This window comes from Corvus cornix, chromosome 12, assembly GCF_000738735.6.
Source record: "Corvus cornix cornix isolate S_Up_H32 chromosome 12, ASM73873v5, whole genome shotgun sequence".
In the NCBI taxonomy this organism is placed as follows: Eukaryota; Metazoa; Chordata; class Aves; order Passeriformes; family Corvidae; genus Corvus; species Corvus cornix.
Genome location: NC_046342.1, coordinates 5287069 through 5301497, shown reverse-complemented (window position 1 = coordinate 5301497; position 14429 = coordinate 5287069). Strand labels below are relative to the sequence as shown.

The window sequence follows — 14429 nt, the reverse complement described above, 5'->3', positions numbered from 1 at the left end:
ACCTGATGAATATGTACCTGTACATTTGAAAGCCCAGTAGATCCACATGAAAGTGCTGTTTTCCCAGCCCAGCTCCTTGCAGCAGTGTCTGTGAGCATCAGGTGTTTCTGACAGATGCAGACATTACCAGGTACTTCCCAACACATCCCTGATAAAGAATCTGAGCCTTCCCAGTAACTACACTGAGCAAAAACCCAACAGACAACCACACTGGTAAGCTGAGGGTCCTCACCATGCTCGCTGTTACTACATTAATTTTGGAACCAAAAGCCAGCATGCTTTTTACAGAATCTTTATTGGCAATTTTTAAGCACCTATTAAATTGGGGAGGGGAAAGCAATTTTTACCCTTTACCTCCCCCAAAAGAAGTCAGGATTGCTGTTCCCAGCCCCACTCCCGGTTTCTCTTGGCAGTCTCAGCACAAAGCCGGGCTCTGCGTGTGTCAGCTGACAGATGGATCTCAATCTGCCGGCTCCTGCCTGCGAGGACGCGGTGCCGCTCCATATGCTCCAGCTCGGAGCTCCGCACTCGCACCAGCAACGACTCGCCAGAGTTAATATTAATTAACTAATAATGTTCAGAATTTCATGCTGAATTAAATGAAGAAAGAAGTGCTGCTTGTTTATACGTTCAGTGCCAGAATTTTTCAGGAAAGGAAATAAAAGCACTTCTGCCAACAAGCGTGTGAGCTGCCAGATGGACACATAATAGATAAGCATATAAGACACAGTATTGCTTATGCAAAATTCAAGTTCATTGAATTGTCTTCCCACTTCATTGAAATTCTAGGAATAATTAATGCCAGAGAGGAAGGGTTTCTAACACTTACTTTAACATAGCAGTTTTGCAATCAGAATTTCAGAAGACTCGTAGGGAAGAATAAAGGCCAGAACAGAGACAAGAAATAAAATAAAACCTCTCCAAATTGTCAATATGCAAAGCAACACTTGAAATTCAATCCAACCTTCCTCTCCTTCACCTCCTCAAGAAGTCCCACAGGAACTATTTTGCTGATGTGAAGTAACTTCAATATGGATTCAAGAACTCCAAGTTTCTGGATGGCTGCTCTTGTAGCAGCACAAAACTGGCTCATCTCACACCTTTGAAACATTTCTACATATCATGCACTACTGCATTTCTTAGATGCAGGTTCTGGCAGTTCACAGTAAGAATCTTTCCAACCCCAGTAAAGATCAAAGATTTCTCCAGCTCATTAATTTGAAATTAAAAAAAAAGTAAAATCAACATGTTTGATGTCCTCTGCAGCTGCACTACAACAATACTGCTCTTCTGAGGAGAGAGATGGGAATTTCACCTGTGTTTCCAGGGCTTCTCAAAACTCTTTCAAAGATGGGTCACAGACAAAGCATGTGACTAAATGTTTCATTTCGTAAACCTCCTACACATTTCTGTCATCAGAAAAGAACAGCTGAGCTGGTCAAAGAGAAAAGGAGGAAAGGTTGGTGAGGATCATATTTACACGTCACATTCCCATTTCCTGACGTGTGTGGGCAGTTTCATCTGGGACGGAACTGCACCCTTCTCACAAGTGCACAGGCCACAGGAAACAGCCACAAGTTGCAGCCAGGGAAATTCTAGGGTCAAAGAAGTAAAAAATTTCCAGTGGGAGCAATTAAACTCTGCAACAAGTTGTCCAAAGAATGTCCAGTGACTTCAGTCTGATAGACCTTGAGAATTCCCACGGACAATGCTCCAAGCAAGGGGACATGGGCTGGCCCTGCTCTGAGGAGGTGGGAACAGGTGACATTTGGAGTCCCTTCCAAGAAACATTGGTCTGTAAGTCTAGAACTCATTTTTTCATGATCTGATGCTTAAAAAGTTCCAAGATTTGAACCAATTATCAAAGGACTAAAGTAGGGCTAACTGAAAATCAGACACACACATATGCGGAGGGACAGAATTTAACAGTGAGAAATCTGCTGTAGCTTGAGCTTCCCAAATAACGTGTTTGCAACCAGACAGATCCTCCAACACAGCCCTCACAGTGCAAGACTGCTGGGATCTGCAGGCTACTTTGGTATTGATTCAGATGATTTCCAGCACTCACAACAATTATTACAAGTTTCCTGTACAAGGCTGCTTTGCTCACTGAGTGTGGAGTAACAGCTGAAGTTACACCAAGCAGTAGCACCCGAGCTTGGAATTGGATGCAGATTTTCATACGGCCACTCTCAGAGAATGGCACTATTTTCAGAACATTTGGTTATCAGACCATATGCCTCACAAATTTGAACCTGCAAATTCTAACCCTGTAAAAAACTTGTAAAGTCAACTACATATGCAGGCCAGATTTTTATTTTTTAAAATTCTATTTAGGAAGACTTTGAAAAACACTGTTCTACTTGTTAGTATCAACACTTTTCCCACAACAGTGGGAACCACGTCTGTTCTGAACAAAGCATATGCACACTAATAATTCCTGGAAATTCACATGACTATGGAATGACAACTACCAGCGAATTTCATGTTATTTGTGATCTTTATCATTAACTTGAACTTATCTCCCTTTACTGTTAAAGCAAAGCATTTAAGAGGCTTTTCTTGCCATTCCACTTTTCCCCCCTTCCCATTATTTTCTTGGTACCAGCAAAATGAGAATAAGCAATTACATGAGATTACATAGATTTCCCCAAAACAGAATTTTTCTTTTTAGAATTAACTATGCAAGAAACAACATGCCCAATGAGAACAGGCTACAATGATGCCTTACAAAAAATATGTAGGTGTATAAACCATGTATCACTCAGTTGCCAAAAGCTTTTGTGACACTTATGAGCTCAGCATCTCCCCAGTATCAAAGTCAAAAAAAAAAAAAAAAGGAATTCTGTGTGCATCTGTTTTAAGAGAGGTAATAAACATGATTGCAAAAAAGACCAAAAGAATCAGTGTTTTTGGTGTGCTGCTCATTTCTCCAGCCCAAAAATGCACTATGCTCTTGGCAATTCAATTTTTGCCCTACTGGAAATCCTTCCTTCTACTCCTGTGTCCCATTAGCTACATGCCCAAATGCAGCACACCCTGACAGTCTGCTGCTTATTTCCCTACATAAGGGCCCCAGAATTCTACATTATATTTTTGCTTAAGGACCCAGACTTCTCCACACTTGAGACACCCATTATACTGAAGCAGAAATTATACTGGACTAGAACTCATTTCTAGTGATATTACTGCATTGGAGAAAGACACCATGAGCCATGGTTTCTTCATGATGAAAAAGGTTATGGAATAACTCACTCAAGGGAAAATTTTATTCTAGTCAATATTAGACTGACATACTATGAAGTGCATGAGCCCCCAGCTTTGCTGCCCAGCAAAAAGGATTTTTAAAACCTCTGTAAGACAGAAAACAGTATTAGTCACGTGAGTACCCAAACCCTTTCTTAATTCTACTGTGCCCTTGGCCTTAATGATTCTGTAGTGTAAATAAAAACTGGTCCATTAAAGATGGTCACCCAGGGAGAAACTTTATACAAAGCTGGACAAATAAAGTTTAATGACCCAGCCAGTTGGTTATTCAAGGACACGTCACACTAAAGATGCTGTGTCTGGACAGCCACGAGGTACCTGCAAACCACAGATCTTATCCCAGCCTCTCTGTTCCACTGGCAGCAGTGATGATAACATTGTGGTTAAGGCAGCAAAACCTTTGGGGGCCTGACTGGCACTTTTGTCAGAGCAGAGAACAAGGGGCTCTGTTTTACTGCAAAGTTAAACACACCAGTGCCAAGCATCCATCAAGCCCAGCTATCTCATGACCTGGGCTCTTTTGTCTAAGCACAGATGACATGACATGACTGAAAACAAGGTGTCAGCACTGGATTTCACATTATTTATCAAATGGGCAGAAGTGCTTGCTGGATAAATGCTGGTGAAATAAAGTAACTGAAGTTACCTTTGTAAAAACATTTACTTCCTATCTGCTTCCATGACCAGCTAAAAACCTACCTGTAAATTTTGTCTTTACAAAGGTTTAGTGAGAGCTAAAACTTTATAGTCATTCTGTAGGGAATGGCTATCACAAAGTAAAGCTCCCCTTGACAGAGCAGAGGAGGAGAGGACAAATCATGATCAGGAAAAGAACCCTAAATACTGCTATATGAGCTTTGGAATAAATCAGATGATTCTGCTGCTTCAGAAAAGGCAGCCAAATGCATTACATGAGGCTGGTGGGTTTTTTATTCCTAACATGTACGTACTTTAAGCTCCAAAAAATTTTGCTAAATCCTTAGCTTGTACAGATTGGTTGCGGGAGACACAAATAAATCATATTACCTGCATAAAACTCAGCCTAAGACAATTTCAGCAAGACTGATCTCGTGGATCCTGGTAGCACATGACAGTGTGGCTCTGACAGATGCATTAGCTTGGCTGTCAATAAAGGAAACAAATACGTCTTAGCAGAGCCAGCAGCTCAGACACACCACATCAACAGCCATTGTCATGAAGCTTTTTTCCTTTTTTTTAAAGGTAAAGCTTACTTTTAAAACAGCTGAACTAACTTAGCAGAGGAAGAATTAGACACAACTTCTCAGTTTTGATTGCTAACCTATTTGCTGTCTCCCCAGAGAGAGCAGCACTTTAAAAGCCATAAAATGCAACTACACACACCCTGTAAACAGAAGCATCCAGCCCTCAGCTTCCCAAAAGCCATGACAATGCCATGGCAATACTAAAAATAAAGGGCTGCAAGTAACTGCTTTAAGAACTCTAAGGTAAACAGTACAAGTAGCTTAGGAAATATTTATCCAAATAATAAAGTTAAAAGCCACAATTCAGTCTTAAGAGACAGGCATTTGTTATCTTTGCATTTAGCATACACAGCACTGCTGGGTCAAGGTGTGCTCTGTTTGAAAGTCATAATAAATCACAGTTTCCCAGCACTTTCAGAGACAGATGCATTTGCTATTCTGTTTCTTCAGCAGGTACGAGATAGTTAAAGCAAAGCAAATCTAAGCTTCCAGTGGAAATGCCTGTGAGACTGGCTTTAGAAAGTTAATACAGATCCCTCTTGCAAACATTTTTATACCCTGAATCAGGTATCATTAAACAACTAAATGAAAAAGGAAGGTTGCTAGAAAAACAGCTGTACCATTCCTGTCATGCTATACAAGCACCCAGTGAAGACTGAAAAACACAGTCTACTGTGTTCAAGTGGATTTTTTTTCTCTGTTAGAAATCAGAACCATTTGGGAAACATGAATTATTTAGTACAAAACAAATAGAATCAATCCATATTAATGTGCACTAAGCAGCAATTTACGATTCACAACACCATTTTCACGTACAGCATTCACAAGATCACTCAATAATACATGAAGCTTTCTGAACGTTATTAGTATGACAACAGATATCAATGAACTTTAAGTCATTCAAGCTGGTTGTTTTAAATCAGCTCTTGGGAACAGGCAGAACTGCCAAAGCACAACTTCAAACTCAATCACCATTCATTAAAATATTAAGCAAGGCAGAAACTGGAACAGTTTTAAAAGCAGAAAGCAAACCTGAAATATAAGTTCAGATACAATAACGATGTAAAAGGAAAACTGTAAAAACTTTGTAAAAACAATAAAACAGCAAATATGTTAAATCAAGGAGGCCAAAGGTAGATATAAACTGTATGTTCAGAGGCTGTTTAAATTCTAAAGAGCTTTGCTTACCAGATTCAATCTTTCTAGGCTGAAACTATCAAACAAAGAAAGCATTTAAGTCCTGCGTATATAAAATAACATACGCTGTTAGTCACACCACCTGCCTCAAAGCAAGGAAGGTGTGCTGGAAGATGTTGAATAGCAGCTTCTCCAGCACCAGGAAGGAAGTAAAAGTGATTATTCTAAAAAGGAACTAAAATTTTAGGGGAATGGTTGGTCTTAGAAGCTGGGGGTAGCCAAAAACGTGATAGAAGGTAAAATGACTGAAAACTTATCAAAACGTATCAAATTACAAAAAATGTTTGATTATTATTAAAAAAAAAAAAAAAGGTGCAGTGCAACATCTAGAGGAAAGAAATCATAAAACCCAGAAAAAAACAAGTTTAGTAACTTCCTTGACATGACTTTCTCCTGCTGTAGCTCTGCACGTCTGGGAACTAACTCACACCTGGAACTATGAATCTGAACCTTGAAGAGTGAGCTATGAGGAATTTGAACTGTAAATCCATTTTAGCTCATTTTCATTCTCAACCTTCCTTACATATGACAACAAATATATATAAAATGTGTGATCAGGGTAAGTGGCAGAAAAACAGGTCTTCAGTATCATGACCATCACTGTGAACAGGTTTAGTTATTCCTGACTAAACCCTAAAACCTCATCCCCACACCACATCACCAGCAAAGGCAGACTCATGCAAGCTCTGAGCTTGTTTTCAGTTTGCCAGAGATTTAACAAACTGAGTTTCACAGGGAATAATTTTTGCTGAGAACAAGAAATCTTTGAGAATGCAAAGAATTTCCTACCAGTAGGCATGAGAAAGCAGACCTGATTTTTCACTTCATCAACAAAATCCACACAGATAAGACCTTGTTAAATACCACTTTAAGAATGCAAACTTCATTAACCATGAAATTAATATCACCACAGAACGCAAAACTGCACCCTGTGTGTCTGTACAAATCAGCTCCTTACAGATTTAATTATAAAACACTGGTAAAGAAGACATTCACTATGCACTTTAGAGTTAAACACCAGTCTAGCTAACAGCCCAGAAGTTCATCCTAATTAAACACAGCTTCAGAGTTTCTCGATAATTTATCATTTTAACAGTTTACAAGTGTCAGCATAACTTATCCTTTTTCCTAAGCATTTCATAATGTGAATGACATGTGTAATTGTACTTAGAACAATCTTATTATGGGGCCTACAACTACATCCAGCAATCAGCTGAGTAATAAGAAAATGTAACACTTTCTGAGCCAGCAAGACAAAGTAGGGCATCAGACCTAATAAAAAGAGACTTACAGATTGCAGATTATTTGTCTAAATTGGGGCCTTATTTTAATTGTCTTAACTTTTACTGGCATGGCATTTCAAGGACACTTAGTGACAGTAAAATACTAATGACCTGACATGATCAGGACATGAGGACCAATAAAGTGCTATTACAATCTATGTCAACTAAGAATTGGACATCTTGCAAGCAGTTTTAATAGAAAAACAGGTTATTTCCTTCACTTAAAAAGGATCAGCTGAGCAGTTCCCAACCCTGTTATTACTTGCTTTTATACAGCATGAAATTTGTCAGCAAGATTTGCCTTTTTCTGGAGAGTTCACAATGGACAGAATTTATTCCACATAGATGTTCCATATGTTAAAGAGTACTACAATCTTAGCATGGTAAAAGAAAATAATTTACTTTGCTAATTTAGCCAGGGTTGGACTTCTTTCTTCTTCTACAGCTCAAAGTGCATCTCTCCTATTTGTCTCAAGCACAGCTCAGGATGTCACAGAGGCACTGGAAGGGCTGATGATTTATTTAAAACAAACAAGCAGCAGCAATGCTACATGGCTGCAAGCGATACCTCACCATCTGGGGATAAGGAAACACTGGATCATTGTAAGGCACAATTTACTAGGCCGTGACCAAAGTGACCTCACAGGGCTTTTCCAAGTCCTGCAGCTACAAGCAGACAACCTACACACCAACAGCTACTGCAGTGCACTGCGATACCGATCGTCACTAATTGCCATGGAATGGGACCGAAGGAGGAAGAGAATAACACATATTTCTACTACCATCACCCCATCCTGTTTCCTCCCTGGCCCCCAGCCAGCCGGGAGGGAGCTGCCTCAGCCCTTCACTGCCAGGCGGCCAAGCCCTCGGCGGACTGTGGGTCAGGTTAGCGCGTCCCTCCGTCCCTGCACGCCTGCCGCGATGCCGAACCCCCGGCTCTGACCCCGGGCCCGGCTCGCTGTCGGGCGGGGGGCGGCTGTGACCCGGCCAGGGCTGCCCGCGGAGCTGTCCAGGGTCCTGCCCCGACCCCGCCACCCGCGAGTCCTGCTGCTCCCCGGGGAGCTTTTGTCACCTCCTGCTTTTAAAAAATGCTCTCCCAAACCTCGCCTTCTGTCACAGTTCAACAGCACATCTTACTAGTCTTCCTCTACCTGCAGAGGGATTCATCTTCGCTGCTGCGATACCCAAGAGTGCTCCTTAAACTCATTCCCAAGCACACATTGGAATGCCAGCTCTGCATTTACCTGGCAAGTCACCAGGAGCTTGCACTTGTGAAAGTTCTAGGAAAATGAACAAAGTGCGTTTTGCATCGCGTGTTCTGGTGTGCAAGTACAATGCTGTTCATATTTTCATAACTAGGAATGTTCCCATTTGTGATTTGAAACTTCTGTGTGAGACAAGTTTTGATATCAGACACACAAAGGACCCTGCTGAGGGGTCCTCAGGAATTCATGTAAACACACGCTGCGATCACTCAGAGCAAATACATTCAAGGATGCAGCATTATCAAGCCGGAATAATATAAAATCTTTTGAAGAAATGCTTTTATTAATAAAGTTAGCAGGCCACTGCCCAGCATCTCAGGAAATGCCATGCAGAATAAACTAGTTGCTGTTTCTCAGAGGTCTGTGCTTCACGGCTGATGTTAGAGAATACAAAATGTTTGTAATTTCTAAGTCTGCTCAAGCAGAAAGAAAATTGCTATAGAAAACTACTAAATCATATGGTTTACACCTTTTGTATCCAGTAGCTTATTTTATGCTGTTTTGTTAAAGGCAACTGGAATTACTTTTAATTCCTTCTCCCCAGAACATTATTCCCATAAAATTACTCCCTTACCTTCATGCAAATATGAAATAATTCCTCTGAAAAGCACATTTTTGCGAAGGCATTTCAAATTCTACTAAATTACCTACTTAGATAGCTTATTATGTGAAAAAGCATGTCTTCTCCTTGGACAGCTTTTTAAGTGGGAAAACCTTGCTGTAAAGTTAACTAGCATTAAGGATATAGTCTCAAGGTATTTCCTTTAAGGTACTGTAAGCAAAGAGAGGACCTTACAATATAGATAGTATATTTTATTAGAATGGTTTCTTTTTGTTTCATCTGTCACTCTCAACAGCAAACTTACCTAGTCAATTATTCACTGCACCTGTACCCAATCATTCCACTATTGTAAACCCTTCTCAGCCTGAGTACAGACATAAACTGTAACAAAGCCATAAAAAGGGAACAGACTCCCACACTCTGGTCTCCTTTACAGCATATTTTTATTTTCCTCACAGATAGACATAAACCTTCTACATGTAGAGAACCAATTGACTCCTCTATTTCAATAACTCATCAATACAACTCACATCTGATTTCTCAGCCATTCCTAAGCAGCCCAAAACAAACACTGCCACACTCTGATAAGGTACCAGTCTTCTGACAAACAAGCTTAGTAAATAAACTACTTAAAACATTTTGTCAGACAGGGTAAAGGAATGGGCAGTGGGTTTTTCCCTATCCCTTTTCCAGGTTTGGGTAATAAAAATGGAGTTAATTAAACCTACGCCTAATGTCATACATGTATGAGAATACCATGCCAACACCCCTCTCTTATCATTCACTACCAATAAAAGCCCAGCCACAGAATGCTCAGAAGGTGCTTGCAATTACTCACAGAACACATGGTATTATACTAAAGTATTTAAAGCCAGCTTCGTGGCATCAGGAAATAAACACAAATATTGCACCAAGGAACCTCAAACACCTAAACAGCAAAGCCATCATTTTAAATCAAGATCCTTATGAAATAAGAAAAAAATATGATAGCAGCAAACTTTGAAAAAAATCTGATCTTTGGCCTAGTGACCTGCAGCATAAACATACATTTATTCCATTGAAGGAAACTCATTAAGACTTCCTGTTATGAAGTGGCTTGGCTTAAATAAACCAGGGTGAAAAACAAACGTGTACGCAAGGCCAGAGGGATGAGAACAAAACCAAACAATACACTTAAAACCAGCAGGCTAACAGGCTTGAGAGTTAGTGACCAGAGTCCAAGAGGGCTGCCAGTCCAAGCAGACTTGCCAAAATGAGGCGGTTTTTTATCAGTTAGTTCCCTTGGATAGGGAGTGAGAGCCTGCGGTCAGGAGAGACCCAACAGAAGTCGTCTCACCCAACTTCAGTTCAGCTTTTTGTGTACTGGAACTCCTGTAGCACCTGGGTGAAAGTGTTTCACACATCTTTAGCCTCACAGCTGAGCAGTAAAATTAATTCACAGTAATTAAAGACAACACACAGGTGGGCTCTGATAGTATTAGGTATATTCACTACTGATTCAGACATCAGGAAAGGATCTCCCTGCACACACTTCACATCAAGAACAGGAGGGTACAATTTGGAATCAGAGAGACTAAGGAGTGGATTTGTGAAGCCTTAACTTACAACAATAAAAACCACATGCAAACTTCTACTGTTTTAAGGGGGATAGGGAAGCTCCCATATAAACTCAGGATAGATGATCACCAGCTAAAGCACCTTCTACAAGAAAAAGATTAGGGGGTTGTGACAGGTTGTATCTGAATCTAAAAAAACCCAGAAGGAAGTCACTCATTTAAATGGTAGGGTGAGGTGAGTGAGTGAAACTGATCCTCATTCCCTGTGTTTCAGAACAGGAAGGCAAGAGCTACAAAGAAAAGGAAACCTAGGAATTAATTTCAAATGAACATTTTGTCAGCTCAAAGCGAGAAATTCACTGTTTCTGTCACTTCTTGGTTGTGCCAATTCAGTAGTGAGGGAACAGTGGTAGGCTGATAATGTGCCTGGGGCAAAAGCCTTTCCTACAAGTACCAGAAGACAGTCACAGCAGGGCAGTTCCCACGCTCCTCCTGGCAGAGAGCCACCACATCTTCCATGAACTAAAAACCTGATTCTTAACACATTTTAGCCTTTAAAATACGAAGTTTGAATGATGTCATTGGCAGGTCAGCTGACAGCACAGCTTTACAGCACCTGAACACGGGTATGAACAAAAACGTGGCACACTGGAGTGTCAGACCTTAAATTATTTTGCTTTAAGAATCATCCTTCAGTTATTTGCACATGAACATCCAGCAGTGAGGCACAGAAAAGGTCCTTCTTCTCTTACAGCTTACGTTTAAAAATATTTTCTTTTTTTCCACTGAATGCAGGCATGGTAAAATTAATCTAGAAAAGGGCACGTCTGGGTCAGCCTTTGATTTAGCCACTTACCAAAATTTCTTATTCTTTACCTGTCAAATCGAATATTTTTCAAAGAAAGATAGTTTCTGTGCATAAAGAGCAATTGCACAATGTACCTCTGGTGCCATTACTTTAATTTCTTTTACTACAGAGGGTTCAGTACCTTTAATCACAACCAAAGTATTAGAACATCTTCTTCTAGTGTTTCCTTTCAAAAAAAAAAAAAAGAAGACAAGTGACTTCCTCCTTATTAAATTTAAATACCAGACAGTCATGGGTCTTCAGTTCTTTTATTTTTTACAGACAAGAGCTGGAGAAATGATACAGCTGCACACAGAGAATTACCACTGTTCCAAAGGGACCTGACTGCAGTCACAAATCTCAAGCAGCCCCTGCCACTTGTTTCTCCCTCAGCACCAGCACCTCTCTTGTGCCAGACAGCTACAGGACCAGAGCTACTCCAGCCTAAAAGCAACCACAACTCCTCATTTATTTTTCTTGCTGTATCAGTCCTGTGATCCAGCTCCAGCACCTGTGTCATCCCTCCTGCCCCAGCAGCCCAGGGACAGGAACAGCTGTGTAGGTGCCCAGATGTTTGCTAAGGTCACGGTCTCCCTCCGGTCTCAGCCACAAGTTCCTGCTTCGCTGTCACATCAAGTCCCATTTGTTGAGGAAACTTTAAAGGGTTTGGTACAACACACCAGGTGTTTTGCATATGACATAAAAAGGCTAGGAACATTCAGACAAACAGAATTTTTGCACAAAACAGCCCCTAAGAGAGAGAGAACTGCTCTTGTACCAGTGTAACGGGCCCACATGGCATCACCAGCTTCTCCTCCTGCTCAGGGAGAGGCACAAAACACTGTGGAAGAATACGTGTCTGTCAAAGCTGGGACAAACATACCTGTCCCTCTGTTTCTGAATAGATGCACCTTTAAGAATGATAAGTTGCTATGTTTTTGCTCTACTCTCCTTTGGACAAAGACTCCTTTTCTCACCAGTACATTGCGAGGACTGGCTGGCTTCCTTCCACTCCCTTCCGCCACAACTGCATCAACGGTCTCCTCACAGCTCATGGTTTAACAGTACCTAACCCAAGTCAGAAAGTGCAGCCAACAACAAGGTTTTCATTTTTCTTGTCTTCACTTAGTCCAGTGTTACTGTAGAATGCATAAAGAAAAAAAGATACCATCCTGACAACTAACATCTGTAGTTCTTCATCTTTTTATGCTCAATCCATAAGAATTACCTATTTGTATCCCTTAAATTTAAAACCAACACTGTGTACCCATCACCTTCTTACACAGATGTACTCCTGTTTGGAAACTGCTAAAACTTCTGATTATGAGGCTGCAGTCACTGACCAAATGCTACACCAGTGACTACTGCTGCCCTTCTGCCACAGGATGACAGCTACACACATAGCTTTTAGAAGAGCAGTGTAATTGTTAATAGTGACTGAGACACTAAGGCATGCAAATGTCTGAGTTAACCATAATAGTGTGACAGCAGCAGGAAAAGGCATCAGTGCAATTCTAATGTAAACAGGATCTTGGTCTTTAGATCAAACTGCAAAACACATCTGCAAAACATGTTCTCTTTTCCCTCTCCCACTTTTTGCTACTAGCAAGGTCACAGTCAGCTGAGTAATGGCACTGGGCTTCTTCTCCCCTCCTCAACCCAAAGGATACTGACTAGACCACGGGATAGAGTCAAATCCACCAGAACTGTTTCACGTTGTTGTGACTCCCTCACCACAGGGCTGGAGCCACCACAGACCTTCCTTGCCTTTCCACCACAAAAAAAAACAGTGTAAGGAGCTGCTGCCCATCAGCTGAGCTCTTGTCAGCGGCCACACAGCTCTCGGGCTGCTCCAGCTCCCAGGAATGGCCCTCCAAGGAAGCGAGGCACGATCGAAACAAAGTGCGACTTTGCTGCTGGTGACATGACAAGGTGCACCTGCAGTAAAACTGCTCAGCCAAACCCGTGACTTCTGTACATCCCAAACCCGAGCGGCTCCGCACACACCACCTCCTCCTGCTGGCAGTATTCCAAACAGAACACACACCCACCCATAAATTCTATCAGTACGGGTGCAACATTAGGAAGGCAAGTTTGAGAAAGCGAAAGGACTTGAGCCACCGCCTCTGAGGCCTCCCCGCACGGCCCCGCTCCGCCTCACCCGGCACCCACAAAGCGCTGCCGGCGGCTGCGCCCCCCAAGGCCGCCGCGGCCCTTCCGAACCCTCCCCGGCCGGGAGCCCGGGACTGCCCGACCCTTCCCGGGACGGCCTCGGGGCAGCGCAGCCACGGCACCGCTAACGACCCTGACCCGTCCTCGGGCCCGCCCCGCCCGCTCCCCGCCAGGCCGGAGGCCGCGGCCCCGCCACTCACGCATGAGGGTGCTGAAGGCCACGACGCCCAGGAGCCCCTGCAGAAAGATGCCGAATCTGTCCATGAGGGCGCCGTTCTCGCAGCCGCGGTCCCCGGGCCCCGCCGCCCCGCCGGGCCGCGGGGTGCCGGCGGTGAGGCCGAGGCTGCCGTTGGGCGGCGGCGCCCCCATGGCGAGGCCCGGCCGGCGCCCTCAGCGGCGCATGGCGGCCGTGCCGGCCCCGCTGCCGCTCCGCCCCGCTGCCTGCGCTCCCTGCCCGCCCCGCTCCCCGGCCGGCACCGCCCCTCGGCCCGCCCAGCCCTCAGCGCTCCGCCCGCGACAGCGACAGAGACCGGCCCTCGGGAGAGGGTTCTGGCCCCGCGTCCCCGGGAGCAGGGGGTTCAGCCCCAGGGCTGCCCCGCTGCGCTTGGGCAGAGCCGGCCGAGGAGCACGCTAGAGGAGTGTCCGGTGCTGCGGGCAGCCGCCAAACGCTGTCTGGCTCCGGCATCCAAACACTGGCTCCAGCATCCAAACGCTGTCTGGCTCCGGCATCCAAACGCTGTCTGGCTCCGGCATCCAAACACTGGCTCCAGCATCCAAACGCTGTCTGGCTCCGGCATCCAAACGCTGTCTGGCTCCGGCATCCAAACGCCGGCTCCAGCATCCAAACGCTGACTGGCTCCGGCCTCCACCCCCATTTCTAAACCGCGCCACAGCCGTGAGGAATCCCTGGGTCAGAACCACAGCACCCGAGGCTTTGCACAGCCCAGGGTCAGGCAAGGCTGCTATCACTCTAGAAAATTATGATCTGGGTTCTTTAGCAAAAATGTTTCTTCCTTTATAAAGGACAACCCCCAGCCCAATGGATTAAACAAAACAT

At 43.5% G+C, this 14429-nt stretch overlaps 1 protein-coding gene across 1 annotated transcript in view; it reads right to left on the bottom strand.

The window, feature by feature from the left end:
* LOC104683437 (store-operated calcium entry regulator STIMATE-like) overlaps positions 1-13746 on the bottom strand; it is a 33762-nt gene extending 20016 nt beyond the window's left edge. The window contains exon 1 of the mRNA XM_039558963.1: positions 13573-13746. Coding sequence (XP_039414897.1) covers positions 13573-13741 — 169 coding nt within the window. The 5' untranslated portion in view covers positions 13742-13746. The remainder of the gene's footprint in view (positions 1-13572) is intronic.
* Between the last annotated feature and the right edge of the window lie 683 nt (positions 13747-14429).